The 19,023-nt window shown below is 37.8% G+C and overlaps 2 protein-coding genes and 1 long non-coding RNA gene across 3 annotated transcripts; 2 read left to right on the forward strand and 1 right to left on the reverse strand.

Annotated features, from left to right (window-relative positions):
- The first annotated feature begins 4,750 nt into the window (after positions 1–4,750).
- Positions 4,751–8,935, forward strand: LOC130726076 (GATA transcription factor 1). The gene is made up of 3 exons (XM_057577298.1): positions 4,751–4,907; positions 6,674–6,852; positions 7,848–8,935. Exons 2-3 carry the CDS (start codon positions 6,676–6,678, stop codon positions 8,409–8,411), a joined length of 741 nt encoding a protein of 246 aa, XP_057433281.1. The 5' UTR covers positions 4,751–4,907; positions 6,674–6,675; the 3' UTR covers positions 8,412–8,935.
- A 1,105-nt stretch (positions 8,936–10,040) lies between these two features.
- On the forward strand, positions 10,041–15,935 carry LOC130725967 (uncharacterized). Its single transcript, XM_057577164.1, has 9 exons — positions 10,041–10,196; positions 10,775–10,957; positions 11,060–11,109; positions 11,215–11,284; positions 11,370–11,475; positions 12,113–12,179; positions 12,331–12,406; positions 14,799–15,094; positions 15,667–15,935. Exons 2-9 carry the CDS (start codon positions 10,798–10,800, stop codon positions 15,751–15,753), a joined length of 912 nt encoding a protein of 303 aa, XP_057433147.1. The 5' UTR covers positions 10,041–10,196; positions 10,775–10,797; the 3' UTR covers positions 15,754–15,935.
- A 500-nt stretch (positions 15,936–16,435) lies between these two features.
- Positions 16,436–18,561, reverse strand: LOC130725969 (uncharacterized). The gene is made up of 4 exons (XR_009014656.1): positions 18,200–18,561; positions 17,823–17,902; positions 17,505–17,615; positions 16,436–16,937 (listed from the first exon to the last, which is right to left on the reverse strand). It is a non-coding gene; the product is annotated as an uncharacterized LOC130725969 (long non-coding RNA).
- Positions 18,562–19,023: the final 462 nt, after the last annotated feature.

Here is a 19,023-nt window from a genome sequence, read left to right on the forward strand (position 1 = left end):
GATAGAAGGCATCCATGATGTTTGTTTGACCTTCAGCCTAGTAGCCAATGTCATCCTTGATTCTTTCCAATCTATTTCTATCTCTGCATTGGACAATAGTAACATGAAAAAATTTCATATATTTTGTTCCCATTGTGGCCATTTTAGCCTTGAACTTTGTCAATAGAGGTCCTCATGTTTACATAGCTCTCATATTTTTGTTTTAAGATCAGAGATTAGAGCCTAGTCCCCTTCAGAGTGCGGCTTGTTTTTTTCTTTCTGCATTTCCCATTCAGCTTCTGGATTTCTTTTTTCGCAATTTTGAATGTCTTTTTCTGCCATATAAGGAGAGATTTCCTACTAGTTTTGAGCATAGTTGATAGGTCATCCAACTTGTCTTCCTTCGTCGCTGAATCCATCCACCCCTTCTCCACAATCTCCTTTACATTCCAATTTCCAAGTGTTCGTCCTAAAAGATCTCATACTTGAATTGTACACCATTGTTGGCTTTGGGACACAAGTCTAGCAGGACTTGTGAGTGATCAAAACTTACAAAGCTATTGCATTAGGAAAAAGTGACCTCCACCCTCAGTTTGCCACCACCCTATCTATTCTCTCAATTGTTCTTACTCCACCCCTCTAGTTACTACGCCATGTGAACTTACATCCCTTTAGCTCTAAGTCCGTAAGCCCAGAACCATGTAGAAATTGCCTGAATGTTTGGATTATAGAAGCTAGTTGCGATCTTAACCCTTCCTTTTCGTGGGGAAAGAGAATCTCATTGAAGTCCCCCACACAATTGATCCTTTTTATAACTATGTTTTTGAAACTCTCTGTCTTCTGGTTTGCTCAAGCAAATAAAGCCTTAGCCTATACTGTCTTGCTTAAATATTGAGGTTATTGTTGCCCCTAATTTGTCCTGATCCTCTCACTCATCCTGGTGTTTAATTTTATTTCCTATAATAGAAAAAAAAAACACAATAAAGCCCAATCACTTTGGATATGTTTATTATCCAAATTTTATTATTTTTAATTCTCAATATTTTTATTCTTTTCAATTTCTAAAAATAAATACACAACCCATAAACATATCTATAATAAATTTTTTTGGTTACATGGAGGGGCATGACCCTGAAAGCGTAAACACGCTAAACAACAAGAGCATGAAAAGAAACTAGAGCCTCCTCAACATCCTGAACCAAAATACTACAACACTCTACAAGGGGAGAATGTAACACATGTGTGCCAAAGTTAAAGACATGAGCAGCTTTGGCAAGACAGTCAGCCAAGGAGTTGGCTTCTCGAAGAACATGGTGAAATTTAACCTCCATCCCAGTTGGAATTCCTCGATGAATATCACGGACCAGCTCCAAATAGGAATAAACTAGATTGTCAGGTGCACTTATCGCAACAATGGCCTCAGTAGAGTCACACTCAATCACCACCTTGGGAAGATGGTGAGTACGCAAAACCTCCACCGTTGTACACAGGCCCAAAGCTCAGCCAACAAAGGATTGGAGGTACCTAAGCGACGACAGAAGCCTTGCATCCAGCGACCAGGACTGTTGTGAAGAACCCCTCCACATGTCGCTCCACCATTGTTCCAAACCGAACCATCAACGTTAAATTTACACCACCCAATTGCAGGAAACAACCAACTAGTTCTACTACAACTTCTAGGGCATTTTTCATAATCAAGCAAAGCCATGGTCTCATCATGAAGGTTCAAATTCACTCATCCTTGCACCTGTGCAAAATATCACTGAGCAAGGTTAAAAACAACCTCATTTCTCATGCACCATAAGCTGATAGCAACATGTTTAACCTAAGAGTCCTTGTCCCTCTGCTGCGAGCCTCCCTAAATGTTCCACAACAGCCAAGCGTGCAACTCCAAGGATAAGAAATAAGGCCTATCAACACTAGGTATGAAGGCAAGCCACAGGGTCGAACAACTATGCAATCACGAAGAGCATGGAGCACTAACTGGCGGGCACTACCACACAGGGGACATAGATCACTTTCTGCTAGGTGATTAGCCACACGCTTCTCATTGTCCATCAAGCCATTACTTAGGGCTTTCCACAGAAAAAGACGGACGCGTGGTGCACCCTTCCAGCGCCACAACAACCTCCGCATTGGGTATGTACTAATAACATCATCATTCTCCGTTAACAACTCATAGGCTGATGCTGAGGAGTATAACCCAACACTGTTTTCCCCCATATCGGTTTATCTGGGTCTGTAGAAAGGCATCTAGGCAGCGACTTGATAATCTCCAGGAAAACGACGTTCGGAACAAGCTCGATGAAGCTAGCCACATTCCAAGTTCCATTACTGTCAAAGAAATTAGCGACAACACAGTTCATTGAAGCTGGGGGATAGGCTCGATAACTACCTCCTTCAGCAAAACACCAGAGGCAAGCCATCGATCCTGCCAGAAGTGCACAACCCTGCCATCACCTATCTTCCAGCGGATTTCACGTAAGGACGAATCCCAGGTATTCCTGATCCCTTTCCAGATTGAGGACTCAGATGTCCTTTGGTTAACAACCGGCATCAAGTTCTCACCACATCCATACTTATGACGGAGTACGCGAACCCACAATGCATTCGGTGCAGGTATGAGACCCCAGTTTAATTTCATGAAGATAGCTTTGTTGAACTCATGAAGGCGCTTCAAGGCTAGACCAACCTCTAGCTTTGATGAACAAACCCAATCCCATGCCACATGACTATAACTCCTTCCTCCCTCATCTGCACCCTAGATAAAGCGTCTTTGGTCCCTCTCCAATTTGTTGCAGACATACTTCGGAAGAACCATTATTTGCATACAATAAGTCGGAAGAGAAACCACCACTGATTGGACTAGAGTGACACAGCCAGCAAGACTCAAAGATGCAGTCTATGGTCCGGCGATGTAAGAAAGGTACTCCGAGATATTTACCGAGATTCGACGTAAAGGGAGATGCAAGCCTCCACACTCAGTTGTGAAGCCTTAGCATGATGAACATTGCGAGAGACAAATAAGAGGGACTTCTCCAAGCTAAATTTCTGGCATGATGCTAGATAAAACTACTCCAAGAAAGACCTCATCACCCCAATTTGTTTCGACGATGCTTCTCCAAAGAGGAGCAAATCATCAGCAAAGAACAGGTGGGATATCTGGTGGGCCCCCACGAGACAAGACTATAGGCTTCCAAGCACTATTCAACACTTATCTCTGGATAATGTGTGCCAAACTCTCCATGCACAGTACAAATAAGAGTGGAGAGATCGGGTAGCCTTGACGGATACCACGTGAAGGAATAAAAGGTGTCGTGTTTGAACCATTGAACATAACCTGGAAGGAGCACATGCTTACACAACTAAGCAACAGGTTGAAAAAGTTTTGATTGAGGCCCACCTCCACCAACGTTACATGTTAGAACTCCTAACTGATTCTGTCACAGGCCTTCTCAAGATCAACCTTGATCGCCACCCACCCTTTCTTCCGCTTCATAGTGTGCATGAAATGGAAAACCTCTTGAGCTATGACGATGTTATCTGAGCTATGCCTACCAGGAACAAAACTACACTGGTTAGAAGAAATAAGAGAAACCATGATACCTTTTAACCTGTTTGCCAATGCTTTTGTCATGATTTTTAACACCACGTTGCAGAGGCTAATCGGACGGTATTACCTCAAGCTATCTGGTTTATCTACTTTTGGAATCAGTACCAACAGAGTTTCATTGATCTCACGAATTTTCTCATGGTCAAGACAACACTCCTGAATAAGCTTCATCACTGAATCACCTACCACGTCCCAATGCTTTTGAAAGAAGATAGGTTGGAGCCCATCTGGTCCAGGAGCCTTGAGAGGACCCATGCTAAAAATCGCTTGCTTCACCTCCTCCGTAGTTAAAGGGGACTGAATCTCATCTAAAGTGCTCCTACCAATGGGGGGAAAGTGGCAAGATAAAGAGGAAGTAGGACATGAAGATGTATATAAAGAACGGTAAAACTCAACTGACATTGACTTAAGAGTCTCCAAATCCGTGACCAAATTCCCATCCTTAGTGGTAATGGCCTCAAGTTTATTGCGCTTCCGGCGTGTCTTGGTAGAGGCATGAAAGAATCTGGTATTTCTATCACCATGCTTGACCCACATACATCTCGACTTTTGACGCAAGATCATCTCCTCTTGGAGCAGATCCTTATTATAGAATTTCCACAACTTGCGTTGAAGGTTGTCAAGGAACGAGTTATGGATCATTTGCCGTTTGATAGTGATACCCTCTAAACATCTCATTAATCGACGCTTCTTCTTAAAGGTATCTATAATAATTTTTAACCTTTTGGATTTTATTCATGGCCATATCTCATTAGACACCATTATACCCCATTGGAAAATTATATATTTGTTTGCAAATGGAGATATAATCACGTGAAGAAGAATATTCCATTCAAAATATAATAAATTGATTTTAAAATAGAACATGTTTTTTGGAATGTTAAATGTGAATTATTCTTTTGTATATAAAAAAATTGAGAGAATGGTAAAATTTGTACCTAAAATAGAAATGAGTAAAATATCGGTACACGGAATAACTCGATTGACGTTTTATTTGACCACATAAATCAAAGAATGCTTTGTATTCTTATATCAAGAGATAAATTTATCGACGCTCAACATTTCACGCGAAAAAAAAATACATGTCCGAATGTGTGACAAGAAAATTTTGGACAAAAAAGAAATTCAAAAAGACATTTGAGGACTTGTGGCAAGAACAAAAATCTCAAAATGGGCCTTCCCTAATCCCCTACACGTGCCTCACCATCTCTCGTTCTCTCAGTCCCTCCTCTCTCAACGCTCTTTCTGGGGTTTCTTCTTCTCCTAGCTGCTGCTGCTGCTGCTGCTCACTCCAGTCTCAACCAGCACCCAGCAGGTATTGTTTTGATTCTTACCCATGTTTTCATTTCCCTTAATCTCTGTTCTCATTCCCTTGTTGCTTTGGTTTTTGCTATCTGTATTTCTTCTAACTTTCCTGGGTTAGCTGAATATGCTGTGAATTTGGTTTTTGTTATCCATTTAGAGAAATGGGTATGCATGGTTGGTTAGAAATTTGAATTTTTTGGAATTTGAATTTTTTCTTGCTTGTTTCAGCTTCAGGATTGCCTCTGCTACTCTGTACCTTGTTCCTTGCTTATTTGTTTTTCTTAATTCATAATTCCAGTTTCAATTTTGCTTTCCATTTGTCCAATGCTGTGTAAAATTTATTGAATGGAAATGTGGATTAGTGTGTGTGTGTGTGTGTGTGTGTGTGTGTGTGTGTGCTGGACATGAAGTATGAACTCTTGAATTGTTCTGGTTTTTGTTCTTTATTTTTTTGATTGAAGTTCTTTAATAGTTTCTGACGAACCTCCGTAGCCGCAAAACATATTAAAACCCACTGGTTTTGACTGTGAAAGTAAATATGACTTAATATCAATTTAACCTATGTAAATATGTGATAGCCATGCTTGTTTTGAATAACGATGACAACAAAGAATCCCTACCCTAGTACATATCTGTTAGAGCGACTTTGAATGATTGTGTTTTAGACCAAATAGAAGCCAATAGCTTAATTTTATTCAAAATCAGCTGAAAGCTAGCCGATTTTCCTTTAAAATGCGCACCAAATGCACTAAATAGTAGAACAGCTTGTACATTTTCATAAAAATAGCCTGTTATACTAAAACCATTAAAACTAGCCAGAAAAGATTGGTCCAGGGATCAGGAACCTACAATTCACCTAAAAAGTCATATGATGTCCATATTCCATTGGGAGAGAGCAACAAAACAATGTCAGAATAGATAAGGAACTAATCCGGCATTAGCACCACACGAACCACCCATTGCCTTGTGTGGCCTCCAAACCTGCAACATGTCATAAGTATTAATTCTGCTGAACACCACAGTCCAAATGAAAAGACTTGGCCTTAGAGGGATACCTGGACTTCTAGAGGAGTTTACTATTAGAATAATTTAAATATATTCTGAAACAATCTGTTCAGTTTTTAGCTATATCTGTTTCTCCAGCAATTTACAAAAATAACAAGCTTGACTATAAATGTATTGTTATACTGTGAGATCTTCAGGAACCTAATTTTTTTTTGTCTAAACCATTAAAGTGAACCGCCAAAAATTGCTTCAAAGTAGGGGGACACCTCAATGCACGCCAAAAATCCTAAAAGGATAGCTCCATGAACAAGCATGTGTCTAATGATCCTTTCCTTTTATAATGCTGCTAAACTTGAATTCATCATGAATATCCATATTTTGTAATTTTGGTTAAGTCTATTCAATGCAATGTTTCCTCTTGTTGGCCTATATCTCAGTCTCATCCAGTATGTGCTGATATGACATCTGAATCTTCTAGAGTTCAACTCTTCAATTTTGTAATTTAGAGAGTCATATGTTTATAATTTCTTACACCATGTACTTTTATAGCATAAAGGCAGCCTGTATGTACCTTAACTTGCATTTGCAAGAGGTTGATTCAATGACTCAAATTTGTGACCTCCTAGTCACATGGTTGCAACTTCAATCGTTGCGCTTAGGCTCCCCTTCATGGCATGATCTTCACTATTTTACATTTTCCGTTTGCACATCTATAGCCATTCCTTTATCTATTAATCCTACTTTTAAGCTTCAAAATTTCTTTCTTTTCAGGGATGGTAATGGGGGCTCTTGGTTCTGTGGATGACCTCTTGAATTTCTCATCAGACATTGGTGAGGAAGATGATGATGACGAGAAACCTAACAAAGCCTTTCCTTCACTTAACCCAATATGCAGTGATCCACCATCATTTAACCCATCGGACCTGAACGGTCGTAGTCATTCAGTTCCTGTAAGTTTGACGGTCCATTTTAACCTTTGTCAAATATTTACAAGACCTTGATAAAAATGAGTATGTTGGTTTTTTATTGACTTATGGCTTGTTTTGAGCTTCTGTATTTATGAAAAGAGAAATGGTACATAAAGCTTTAGTGAATTATGGTTTGGTTGGAATCAGCTGGAATTGATATTTAGACTCGGCTGTCTTGGGTGAGGGAACTTCAGAAGGAATTAAGAGGAATAAGATTGTGGATTATCTTCTAGTGGGAACAGAAAGTTTTTATTTGTTTCTCGACTTGTTTTATAATTTATAAAACTGCAGCTTCAGGACAAGTTTGTCCTTGAGGACTCTTATTGGGGTGGTCCGTGGTCATATATTAGTCTTACTTATCTGAATTGCTTAAGGGTGTCTCTGAGATGGTAAAAAAAGTGCTAGTATGACTTCATTTTTTCTTTGTACATGTTAAAGTTTTTTTGTTGGTTGTGGGAGGGGGGGGGGGGTGTCCTATTGTGGCACACTATTATGTATTTCTTGTGAAAAGAAATCTAACAGGTGATAAAAAATTCTTACGTTCTTTTAGCATCATTGTAATGCAAATCCTAGATTGTTAAATGAACAATATATTCTGTCTTGTCATCATATACTTTTCATTTACATGTGTTGATCACTTTATTTCCTAGTTTTCCATGCTGTAGAACCATATGTTTCTCAGTTCAGAAGGAAACAGGGTGGACACTGGTCTCTTGATCCAAAGTTCACAGCATCTATGATTAATTGCATGAGTCCAACGCCTGAGACTGTGTTTGAATGAGGATTGCTTTCAGTTAAACGCCATCGGAGGTCAAAACCTCCTTTCATGTTTTTTACCTGGGAACGTGGAATCCCACTTTCCAAAGCATGCAAACGGAATTTTTAATTTTGAAACAACCATACTCTGAATTGACTTGGAAAACCTTTTCACATTACTAACGGTTGAAGATTGACATGTCCCAGTTTTCATTTTCCAGGCATATGCAGAAGAGGAGCTCGAATGGTTATCTAACAAAGATGCATTTCCTGCCATTGAAACATTTGTCGAGTTATCTTCTATTCATCCAGATCTAGCAAAGCACCAAAAGGCTGCCCCAAAGATTGACTATAGCACAAGCAGTAGCAACAGTAATAACAGCAGTAACAGCATTACCCTCTTAAGTGGCTACGATCACCTGAAAGTCCCTGTCCGTGCACGGAGCAGGCGTCGCAGTAGGCGTCGCCCTATCATTGCTGACAACTCTGGCCAGCAATTCTGGTGGCAACAACTGAGCAATGAAATTTGCAAAGAAGAAGCGATAAAAATCTCAACCATTGGGAGGAAATGTCTTCACTGTGGAGCTGAAAAAACTCCACAATGGCGTGCAGGTCCCCATGGTCCAAAAACACTTTGTAATGCATGTGGTGTTAGATTTAAGTCTGGCAGACTTGTGCCTGAATACCGTCCGGCAAGTAGCCCAACTTTTCGCACTGAATTACATTCCAATTCCCACAGGAAGGTAATGGAGATGAGGAAGCAAAAGCATATGGGAATGGGTTGAAGGCCTTGGATTAATGCCCAGTAGTGAGTGGTTCTTTAGCATTTAACGTGATAGAACTTAGGGCTTTGATTTTCTTTTCCATTTAGATTTATTCTATTAAATTTTTCATCCATTTTTGCTGTGGGATGAGTTTAGATGGGCAGTGAATATTCTTGATAGCATTGAAGTTAGGGAGGTCTTGAATCATTTGTCTTTTTATGATGAAAACAAGAAGCAAATTTGGGATTTTCTTGATTTGGCTTTTTAATGCTTGTATCATGTACTTTCATTGGGGATCAGGGAGAAGGTGAGTTGCTGGAGTAACGATTGTGGTCCCTTTACCGGAGAGAAGCTCTTATGTTTATCTGAACTAATTCTAAACTAATGGACAGTGCTGTTGCTGATTCTAGAGGAATTAAGATACCATCCATGTATTTGAATAAAGAAAAAAAAATGCTGTCTTAGATGCAAAGACAGGTTAGTTCTTTAATTTTTGATCCTCCGTCGGAGGGTCTAGATGTTGGAGTAAAAATTGAATTGATCAATCCTTGACTCATTGGCGGCAACGCAAAATCTCTGTATTCATTGACTCATTGTCTTACTTCTTGACAAATGCAGTTTGAGAAACAGAAAACATTTTGTTTCCTTTCTGCTTACAACTTTGGTTGCTGCTTTATGATTGTTCTTGTCCATTGTGTTTAGGTTAGATGCTGCAATGCAGATTTATATTCTCCTTCCAAACTTATGTAAGATCATCCCAATGAGATCATTAGTATTAGTCACCCATAATTGAATCAGCAAAGGGAAGTATCTTAGGATAGATAGAAATTACAATCAATTTAATTCTAAAAAGATGAAAAAAGGTGCTAATTATAATTGAATATATTTTCACCTTACATGGATAATTTTTCCTATTTTCCGTGGTGAGGGATTTAGACTATTTGATCCATAATCTTTGAGGAAATGAAGTGACTAGTCATTTGAAGGCTTTCATGCCACTTGGGAAAAAGAGTCATCCTTGAATGGCTAGGGAAATGCCTATGCGGCATAGGCTATGCCCTACTACTTCTATGAAAAATAGGGTTTGTTTGTCAACTTCCTCAAATATGTTGGTATGCATTTTATTTAGTCTAAACCAAGTATTCTCACAGCCGATAGTTGCAAGACTAATCTCTCGCCCCATAATCAACGCACTACGCGGTAGAGAGTGGCCAATGAGTTACTTCTATTTACAAGAGTTGATATTTGAATTTCTAACCACTTGCTTAAGGGGTGATGTGCTGAACCACTACGTCAACCTGTTGGTTAGGTTTGGTATTCAACTTTAACTCTTCCATTCTTAGCATGCAAAAAACTGACTTATATCTTTCTAAAAGCTAAAATGTTCATCTATCCTAGATAAAACAAAAAATTAACATAAGCAATATTTACTCATATTTTAAAATATACGCTATATGTTCAACCAAATTTGTGAAAATTTTATGAATATTTTATACTATTGATGTACTCCATAAAATTTCCCAAATTATTATGGCGAAAATAAAATAACAGGAAATGACTGAAATTCCCTAAATTGTTTGGGAAAAAAATTGTGAAATGGGCCCATGGATTTTAGTGGGCCTAGTCCATATTTCAGCTTCTAATCCCCAAATTCAGAAACCCAACCTCACTCAATATCTCTCGCGTTCACTACTCCCATAGCTGCTGCCTAAACCACCTCCGGCCACCGCTCTGCTCATTCCCGACCACCTGCAGCCGCGCGTCCACCGGCGACCACTCACGTCTCTGCTCCGATCAAGCTCTCAGGTACCATTTTCTCTGCAATTTTTTCGTTTTCAAAGACCTAAGTCTCTGTTTAGTGCTGGTGGGTGTTCCTCAACTTGACTTAAGTCTCTGTTACTAGATGGCATTGGCACTCAACTTCACTACACCACATTGGGATTGGATTGGATGATTAGTTATTTAGATTAAATTATACTCTTTAGACTTTATTTTTCATGTCAATTATAACTTCAAGTCTTGCATTTGTCATCATGTTTTGGTATGTAGTATGCTCAATGAGAGTATGAGACTTAATATCTATTGAACTTCTGTATGAGTTTTCGCTATTATATCTATGATATTGAGCCTGTTTTTTATGATATAAGTTGTTACTAGTTAGAAGAATTTTTATTTGTTGCATTGTATAATTGCATTATGCAGGTTTTTTATTAAGGCCGCCATGGCATCCGCCATAGTTCTATGGCGATATTTTGGCTTTCCGCCATGGACTGCCATCCGCAATTGATAACACTGCTGAATACTATTTTCAATTATCTAGCAACTATTATTACTTTTTTTTTTGTTTCTTGTTTCACTTTTGCTTTTCTTTTTTTTGTTGACAGTATATTAATATATAAAAAAGTGAATGGGGTTGCCCAATACATCTGAGGACTTATCATCTGAAATGGAGGTTGATGCCTTTAGACGCCTTTTCCCACTTAGATTTTTTGAGCGTCATCTTTCTGAATCTATACGCCCTGATGGTAGACCACTTGCGAAAGCGAGAGATACAAGCATATTTCTTGGTTAGTTGCTTTTTTTACTTAGTAGCAATCGGCTAAATCTTTGCTTTGTAGTATGCTATTCACTCTTGGAGCGAAACTGAGATGGTTAGCTCTTTTAATCAGGTGCTGTTGCATCTGCTAACGGCTCAGCTCTTGTGAAGATTGGATCAACTGTTAGTTGTTCTTCCTGTGTCTATTTGTGCTATGTCCTTGTGCATTTGAGTTCTTGACTTGATTATTGAATGAGTTTAACGATTTCATGTGTCTTCTTTGTTCAGACTATGTTGACTGCAATAAAAATGGAAGTTATGGCTCCCTCCTTGGAGTCACCAGATGTGGGTTGTATAGGTTGACTTTGCCACTTGTTCATTAGTTATTGATTCCTGCCCACATATACCATGAGATTTTAACGTGTTAATCTCTGCTATTTCAGCTATTGATTTCCACATGCCTCCAATTTGTTCTCCAATTGTTAGGCCCGGAAGGCCTGCTGAAGCATCACCAGTTGTGACAAAGCAGTTGTCTGACACCATTTCAAGGCAAGTTATAATCATTCATGTCTCTTTCTCAGGTTCAGTTATTTCGGATGATGCAAGAAGCTACCTCTCCCAAAGTCACTCTACCCAGCTTTTTTACTAGAATAGAAAAAGCAAGCAAGAGAAAAAGAATAAAATAAAAAGAGAACTTTTTAGATTTAGCTCTTCGATATTAAGGAAGATTTTGTTAATATCTGTGCATAATTTGTTTCTTTGAACTCTCTACCAAAGACAGTTCACCCACATTTGTATCAGTCATACTTCATACAAATGTTTTCTGTTTTGATGAGGATGTGCATATGTGATTGTGTTTGCTGCCTTGAGGGCTCATTTTTTGACATATTCTTATTAAAAAGTGCCCATAATTATTGATGTTTACTATGATCATTAGTGAATTAACTTTTAGCTGAAAGTCTGTTGTTTAAATTGGTCATGGATCAGATAATTCCCCACTCTCGGTTGTAAAATTTTTCATATGGTGATTTTTCGCCTCCTTTTTTATGGACATGGGCTTGTATTTGTATCTGTCTATGCCAACCTTCATGGTGGTCAATAATCTTGGTTGCACTTGTTGTCTGTTAAATTTGGTTTCAATTTAATTTAAATTATCCTATGTTTTATGACTTTTTTTGTCTTGCAGTTCTGGAATGATTGATTTGAAAGAATTGTCCTTGGTCAGTGGGAAAGCTGCATGGATGGCTTACTTGGTAAGCTTTTATATTGACCGCACTTATCAACCATAAAAAGATGCACAGTACTCGAATTTTGGTGCTAAGTACCCTATCTTTGTTTGCTTTGATTGTGTAGTTGTAGTTATCAATCTATTGAATATATAATGCTGTCTTCTTTATCATACAGGATGTCTATTGTTTGGATGCTGATGGTGCTCTTTTTGATGCTGCTTTACTTTCTGTAGTTGCTGCTTTATCTCATTGTAAGTAGTGCATCTTCAGTCCTATTATGAATCATTCAGAAGATAGATCATTCTTGCCTCAAGCCACTGTAAAATAATAATTCCCAACTTTATGGATTGTTTCTTTAAATCACATAAAGAAATGAATGGCAATCTTAACAAATTCATTCCAATTGGGAGATCTTAATAATAATATTAGGACTGAGACGGTGAGTTGGAGACCTTAGAAAATCGGCCCTGGTTGGACCCCCCTTTGATTCATGCTGTTCAACATCAGGACAAGTTGAATGTTTAGACTTTAGGGGGGGGGGGGGGTGGAGTATTGGTAGGTATATTTTGTTAATCAAATAGTAGTTAGTTGGTTAGGTATATTTAGTTAATCAAATAGTAGTTAGTTGGTTAAGGTATGCTAGGGGTGAGAGGGAGAACTGGCCTGTCATTTCAATGTAATCGGGGATCATTGAAAGGATAACTCCAGATCTCTCGAATACTTGGTCTGATTTAGTTTTATTATCAATTAACAATATTCTTTGTATTCCGATCCAGTTTCTGACTCACTGCAAGTCCAATCAACTTTATTCATAAATAGACTTGGTTTAAGCACGAGCAGCCAATCCTTGTGTATTAAAGGCTATTTTTTTTTTGCCTTGTTGTATCGAAACAGCTCAAAGTCTTTTCCATATTCATCACTTTTTATAATGAATGTCTTATCAAAATTAGGAATAGCCAATATCGATGAAGTTGCCATGGCTGTTTTAAGAGCATCATAAGTGTCTTAGGCATCATGCCGCTTTAAAACCGAACAGCTGCATTAGTTGTCTTGCGATCTAGCATATCTTTAAGGACAAAACTAACCTACAGTACTATATGTACTGTTTGTGCTGTTGCCAATTGAAAACTCAACCACACACTCTTATATTTTATTAATTTTATTAATGTGATAACTTCTCTCAACTTCTCCTTTTCCAACCCACATGTCATGTAATTGGACAAAAGTAAAAACAACATATTGAACTGTACCAAAGTTTCGTCCTATCTTTAATTCTGTGACCAAGGTACTCTGGTTTGGCCTGCCCAAAACTATTCTTGTTGTTTTCTTCCACAAACAACTGGTTTTCTATAGTTGATGGAAGACTATCAGTAAATGACCTAACTGCAGCTGCTGCTCCTTACTGTAAACTAGAATATGATCAAAATATACTAGTACAAACTTCCTGAGAAAAGGACTTAAATAGCACATTCATCAATGATTGAAATGTTGAAGGGACATATGGTTAGCCAAACTGCATCACGAGATTGACAATGGCTTCCATGAGTTTAGAGAGCTGTCAAGAACATCATTTCCGTATACTAATTTGGTGATAACCAGCCTTCAAATATGACTTGGAAAACATTGTTGCTCCTCCCTCCTCCCTATTCTTTGAGTAGTTCATAGATGGCGGGTATGGGAAACTTGTCTGTAACTTGTCCAATAGCCTCATAATCTACACCGAAACTCCAGCGCCATCTTTCTTCCTAACCAATATGATTGTACTTGAGAAAGGATTAATGCTGGGTTTAGGGTTTAGGGTTTAGGATTGGGTTTGGTCCGTAGTTCTGTGAATCCTATCTTCCCAGTATCAGAGTAGAATTGGGTTTGGTCTGTAGTTCTATGAAAGCATTTAGACCATGCTGATATCTTTTTGGGCATTCCTTTTTTAGCAGACCCAATCTCTTTCCTCTCCACTGCCTTATTCCACTCCTCCACTTATTGGGCCTTGTTCATTAATTAAATATCAAAGTGAGCTCACACGATGTAATTTCACTTCAGCCTTAATATCTCATTAAGGCCATTCATAAATATTCCCTTCAATATCTTCTTAATGTGATTCAATGATCGTGTAAGCATTTTGAATTGTTCCCATTATCTGCTGTTGCATTAGATTGATACAAATGCAGCAAGAACTCCTGATTTTGTGCTAAGAGATGGCTGACACGGGTGACAACAATCTTTGACGTAAACTCCCCCACCCCCACACAATGTCACATTCAGGATATTATGCCATCCTAGTGGGAAAAGACTATTTGTTCTAATATCTTAAGCAAAGGGAAAAGGCTATTTGTTTAGTCGATGTAAATGTAACCAACCCAACCTAGTGGGAAAATACTATTTGTTCTAATATCTTAAGCAATGGTGTATAATGAGTTACCGAGACCAAATTATTGAAATAAGGATTTTTGTTGAGAAGTCCTACATTGACTAAAGATATGAGTATGACCAAATAAGTGTTTATAAAGGGTAGAACAACCCTTATAAGCGCTTTGAGGTGAGTTAGGCCTAACCCAAATTGTAAGAGTTTTGTTATGAAGTTTTGGTCCTTAAATATTTCTTTCTTAATACTGAATTTGGTTTTATTTTGAATTATGTTGACAGTGCAAATTCCTTCTGTTGCCATGAACGATGACGGCAAAATAGTACTCGTATCCGATGAAGATGGACAAAAGCAGGCACAGGAGTTGGTTAATAAGGAAAAGAGGAAGCTTACATTAAGAAACATTCCATTCTCATTAACATGCATACTTTACAAAAATTACATCTTGGCAGATCCTACTGCAGAAGAAGAATCCATTATGGAAACCCATATGACTGTAGTTTTGAATACATCTGGTCAACTTATATCTCTTTACAAGCCTGGCGGGCCAGTTCTTGCCTATACTTCTGCTCTCCAGGTTAGTTTGCATATAACCGCATTACATTTATTGAATTAACATTATTTGTCTCATTTTGGATTAGCATGCTAATCAAATAATTATGAGCAATTTTGCTCATAGAAACTTCAACAATTTAGTATTAGAAATTGGGTGTTTTGGGATAGAGTTATTAGAGCCTATCATAGAACGTTTATTGGAGACCACCCATATATGAGCTGCATGCAGATGTTCATTCCTGCAAATCCCACGCTTCAGATGTCCAGTATTGGGCATAATGAGTGTGTTGAGAAGTCTCTCACAATGATTAGAGATATGACCAAGATAACCTTGATATATGGCAAGACAATCCTCACCTCAGCTCAAATTCTAAGATCTACCCACAAGGATGTGGTGTTTAGGGCTAACAAAACACGAAACATTGAAAATAGGGTATCAGGGTATGAGTTTTGTAATTTAAAATTGAAAACGACAAATAAAAACAGAAAATGAAAATAAACCAATATATCATTAGTATCGTAATGAATCATTTACAAATATATCATTAGTATCGAATTATTCAGATGGGAAGTTAACGATTTTTGTGGTTTCAGGACTGTGTTGCATTGACCAGGCAAAGAGTTAAAGAACTTAAGAGCCTCTTAGACAGAGAAAATTCGGCTGCTATGGAAGTTGAGTAGAATTATAAATTAACCTTCATTGTTTTGGCCTTTTGGGTGATTATCTTAAGGAATTTCAGTATGTCTTTATTTTAAAAGTACTCTTCACATTTCGGCTTTGATTTCAATTATTCGGTTAATATTTTTCTGATATAACAAATTTCAACGTTATCAAATTATATATATGGAAATCATTTCGACCATTCAAGTACGAACAAATGATTGGAAAGTTTTACTATAATCAATTACCAAATTAATTAGTTTCTGCGTAGAAAACGTATAAGCTTAAAAGATTGAGATTGATGGATAGAGGAGGAGGACAGAGGAAGAGGAAGGGTGGGAGGAAAAGATGAACGCGAGTGAAGGGGGGTGGGGGATGACACCGCATGAGGGCGGCGCGATGACCACCCAAGACCGGAATGGTGAAAGAAGAAAAAGATGGGGAGAGGTTTTATAGTGAGAAAGTTTTTGGAGAGATGAGTAATTACTTAAATTACTAGTTTCCTCTAAGATGTTAATTTTAATTGAAAAAATAAAAAATGAAGTAAATAAATGAAAACAGAATATAAGTGAGACTAAATAAGAAAATGGAAATGACACAATATTCGATTCCATTTCAAAAAAAGAATAAAACTGGATTTCGGGTACTAGCCGATTTTAATATTTATACATGCTTTTGAGTTCAGCTATCGTACTCTATATCGAAGCTTTTGAGTAAAGCCAGTGGCGGATCCAGGACCCCGAGGTCAGGGGGTTCAAAATTTTCAAAAGAACACATCAATTAAAATACTGAACTGCTGAAGAACTGGACAGAGAAATACACGAAATGCACAAATCCTATGTTGGGAAAGCTTAAAAAATGAAAAGAATTCAGTTGAATGAAAATGATTTACAAATCCATTAAAAGTAACAAATTATGAGATATTACAATTTACAAACACGATGATTGGTAAATGAATTAAAGTCTTAAACCATGACAATTTAAAACCAGATTCATACGAGAATTCATTCCAATTCCATGATGATTTTAAGGATTCCAAACACAGCGAAAGGGAAAAGACTTTCATATACCTTTGTAACCTGAACTAAACAGATAACCGAAATAAACTGTACCCCAAGGTTTCAATATGCGTTAAACACCAAAGCTTCTGATAACTCTCTCCAAAAAGCCCTACCTTGGCAATGGAAGTTCCCACATTAATCACCTACAATTTTGTAAACAAGAAATTTATTGATTTTGCATGCCAAAAAAACAGCAGTTCAAAATACAAAAGACACAAAGAAACCTTCTATTTTTTAAAATGTGAAGCTTGAGCTCTGCATAAATAAGCATCCTAGCAACAGATAGGATCAGTAATATCAATTTCACCATTAATTTGCATAGCTACGGAAGTAAAATAAAAAGTAACTAAAAGAAACAAAAAAGAGAAGAAACTCAAAGAGACCATTTTGAAACTTTCTTCATGAAAACAATACATACATAAATACAAAGAACATTTTTATTTAAACAAAGAAGGAAAAAATACCGCTAAAGAAGATATGAAATCCATTCAAAATGAAGAGCATGATACATCAAGTGAAATGGAATTAAAAATGTAGCAACTAGCAAGACTGCTGAATTCCTAAATACCCAATAGCATATAACCAGAGAGACCAAGAACACAATTTTTCATATGATTGCTTAGCTCTTTGATATCTTTGGTCATTTAAGAAGGTTGCAAGGTGCAAGAATTACACACAGATTGCAATTCAATTTGAAGTCCTGGACTTACTGACTCTAGATGATCATCATCATTGATATCTCCCGTGGTATCAAATGTGCAGATCAAACCATCTTCTGAAGCAGAAATAAGCTAGCCTCGTTCATCAGGGACAAAATGAACCTAGCACCAATCACACACTTTCAACATATCAGACATGAATACACACCTCCCATTAAATAAATAAATAATTAAAGCCATTTTATTCATCAATTCTCATATACCCACATCAAATTTTACCCAATAAAGCAACTTTCAAGCAAATCAATTTTATACTACATAGCTGCAAATTGAATCAAGAAACAATGTCAAATACAAATTGAAGATTACCTTTGCATCCTGTTGCGCAGGACCATTCTCTTGCTGATTCTGGGCTTGCCTTCTAAGAAGGAACATGTTGACTCCAAAACCTATGCAAGAAATCTTCAAATAAAATTAGTGTTCCTCTTCAAACCTAATTTACAATATCACAGAAATCCCAGAAGGCGAAACAAAAGTAGAAAATAATCAAAAAATCAGAAATATCTAATATTCCAGCCAACAATTGACAAATTGATTTCAGCAAATTCAACAATTGACAACATACGCTACTTTCAAACTCAGAAAAGGGAAAGCAAATCAAAATAATAGCAGTTAGGGTTTTCAATTTGGGGTTTAGGTTTTCAATTTGGGGTTTTTCAATTTGGGGGTTTTCAATTCCAACCAACCTTCAAGCTTCAACAGAGAGAGAGAGAGTGGGTGGTGGCGTTGTGCAGTGTGCGCCGGCCGCCGGTGGTGGTGGACTGGTGGCGTGGCCGCGTGGTGTCACTGGTGTGTGTTGTGCTTGAGAGTTGAGAAGTAGAAGTGTAGAACCAGAGTCGTGAGAGAGAGAGAAGGTAGTGAGCAGAGAAGGATTGTGGTGGGCTGGTGGCCGGTGGCGGTGGTGCGTCGGCTGGTGGTGGTGGACTGGATCGGTGGTGGTCAAGAGAAGGAGAAGAGGTGTGACCGTGTGAATGACAGAATCGTGATTCGTGAGTGTGGTGAGAGAGAGACTGAGAGTGAGAATGAGTGCGTGAGAGAGAGTGAGGCTGTCTGGGACCTGGGTGCAATTTTTTAATTTCAGGGGGTTCAAAAAAAATTTACTATAGGGGGGGGTATGTAGGAATTTTTTTTTTCCAGGGGGTTCAACTGAACCCCCTGAACTGAACGTGGGTCCGCCCCTGAGTAAAGCTATCTTGCTATTTTACTATATTGAAGCTTTTAAGTTCAGCTATTTCACTCTATCGATACTTTGTAACTTTGACTATTATTGATATAAAAAGGGGAATAATGCTGTTAAACTTCTAACGAAATACAGTGTTATCTATAAATAGAATTAAATACCATGTGAAAGCTATTATCAGTCCAATACATCAGCACCAACATAATAATAATACAACAGCTATGTATACTATCATAGAGGCACAATCTTTATAAAGACATGTTTGGCCTTTCTAGTAGTGTAACGATTTTCATCGAAGGTTAGATCTGAATTAAATTTAATAATTAGAGT

The sequence above is a fragment of the Lotus japonicus genome, chromosome 6 (genome assembly GCF_012489685.1).
Source record: "Lotus japonicus ecotype B-129 chromosome 6, LjGifu_v1.2".
NCBI lineage: Eukaryota > Viridiplantae > Streptophyta > Magnoliopsida > Fabales > Fabaceae > Lotus > Lotus japonicus.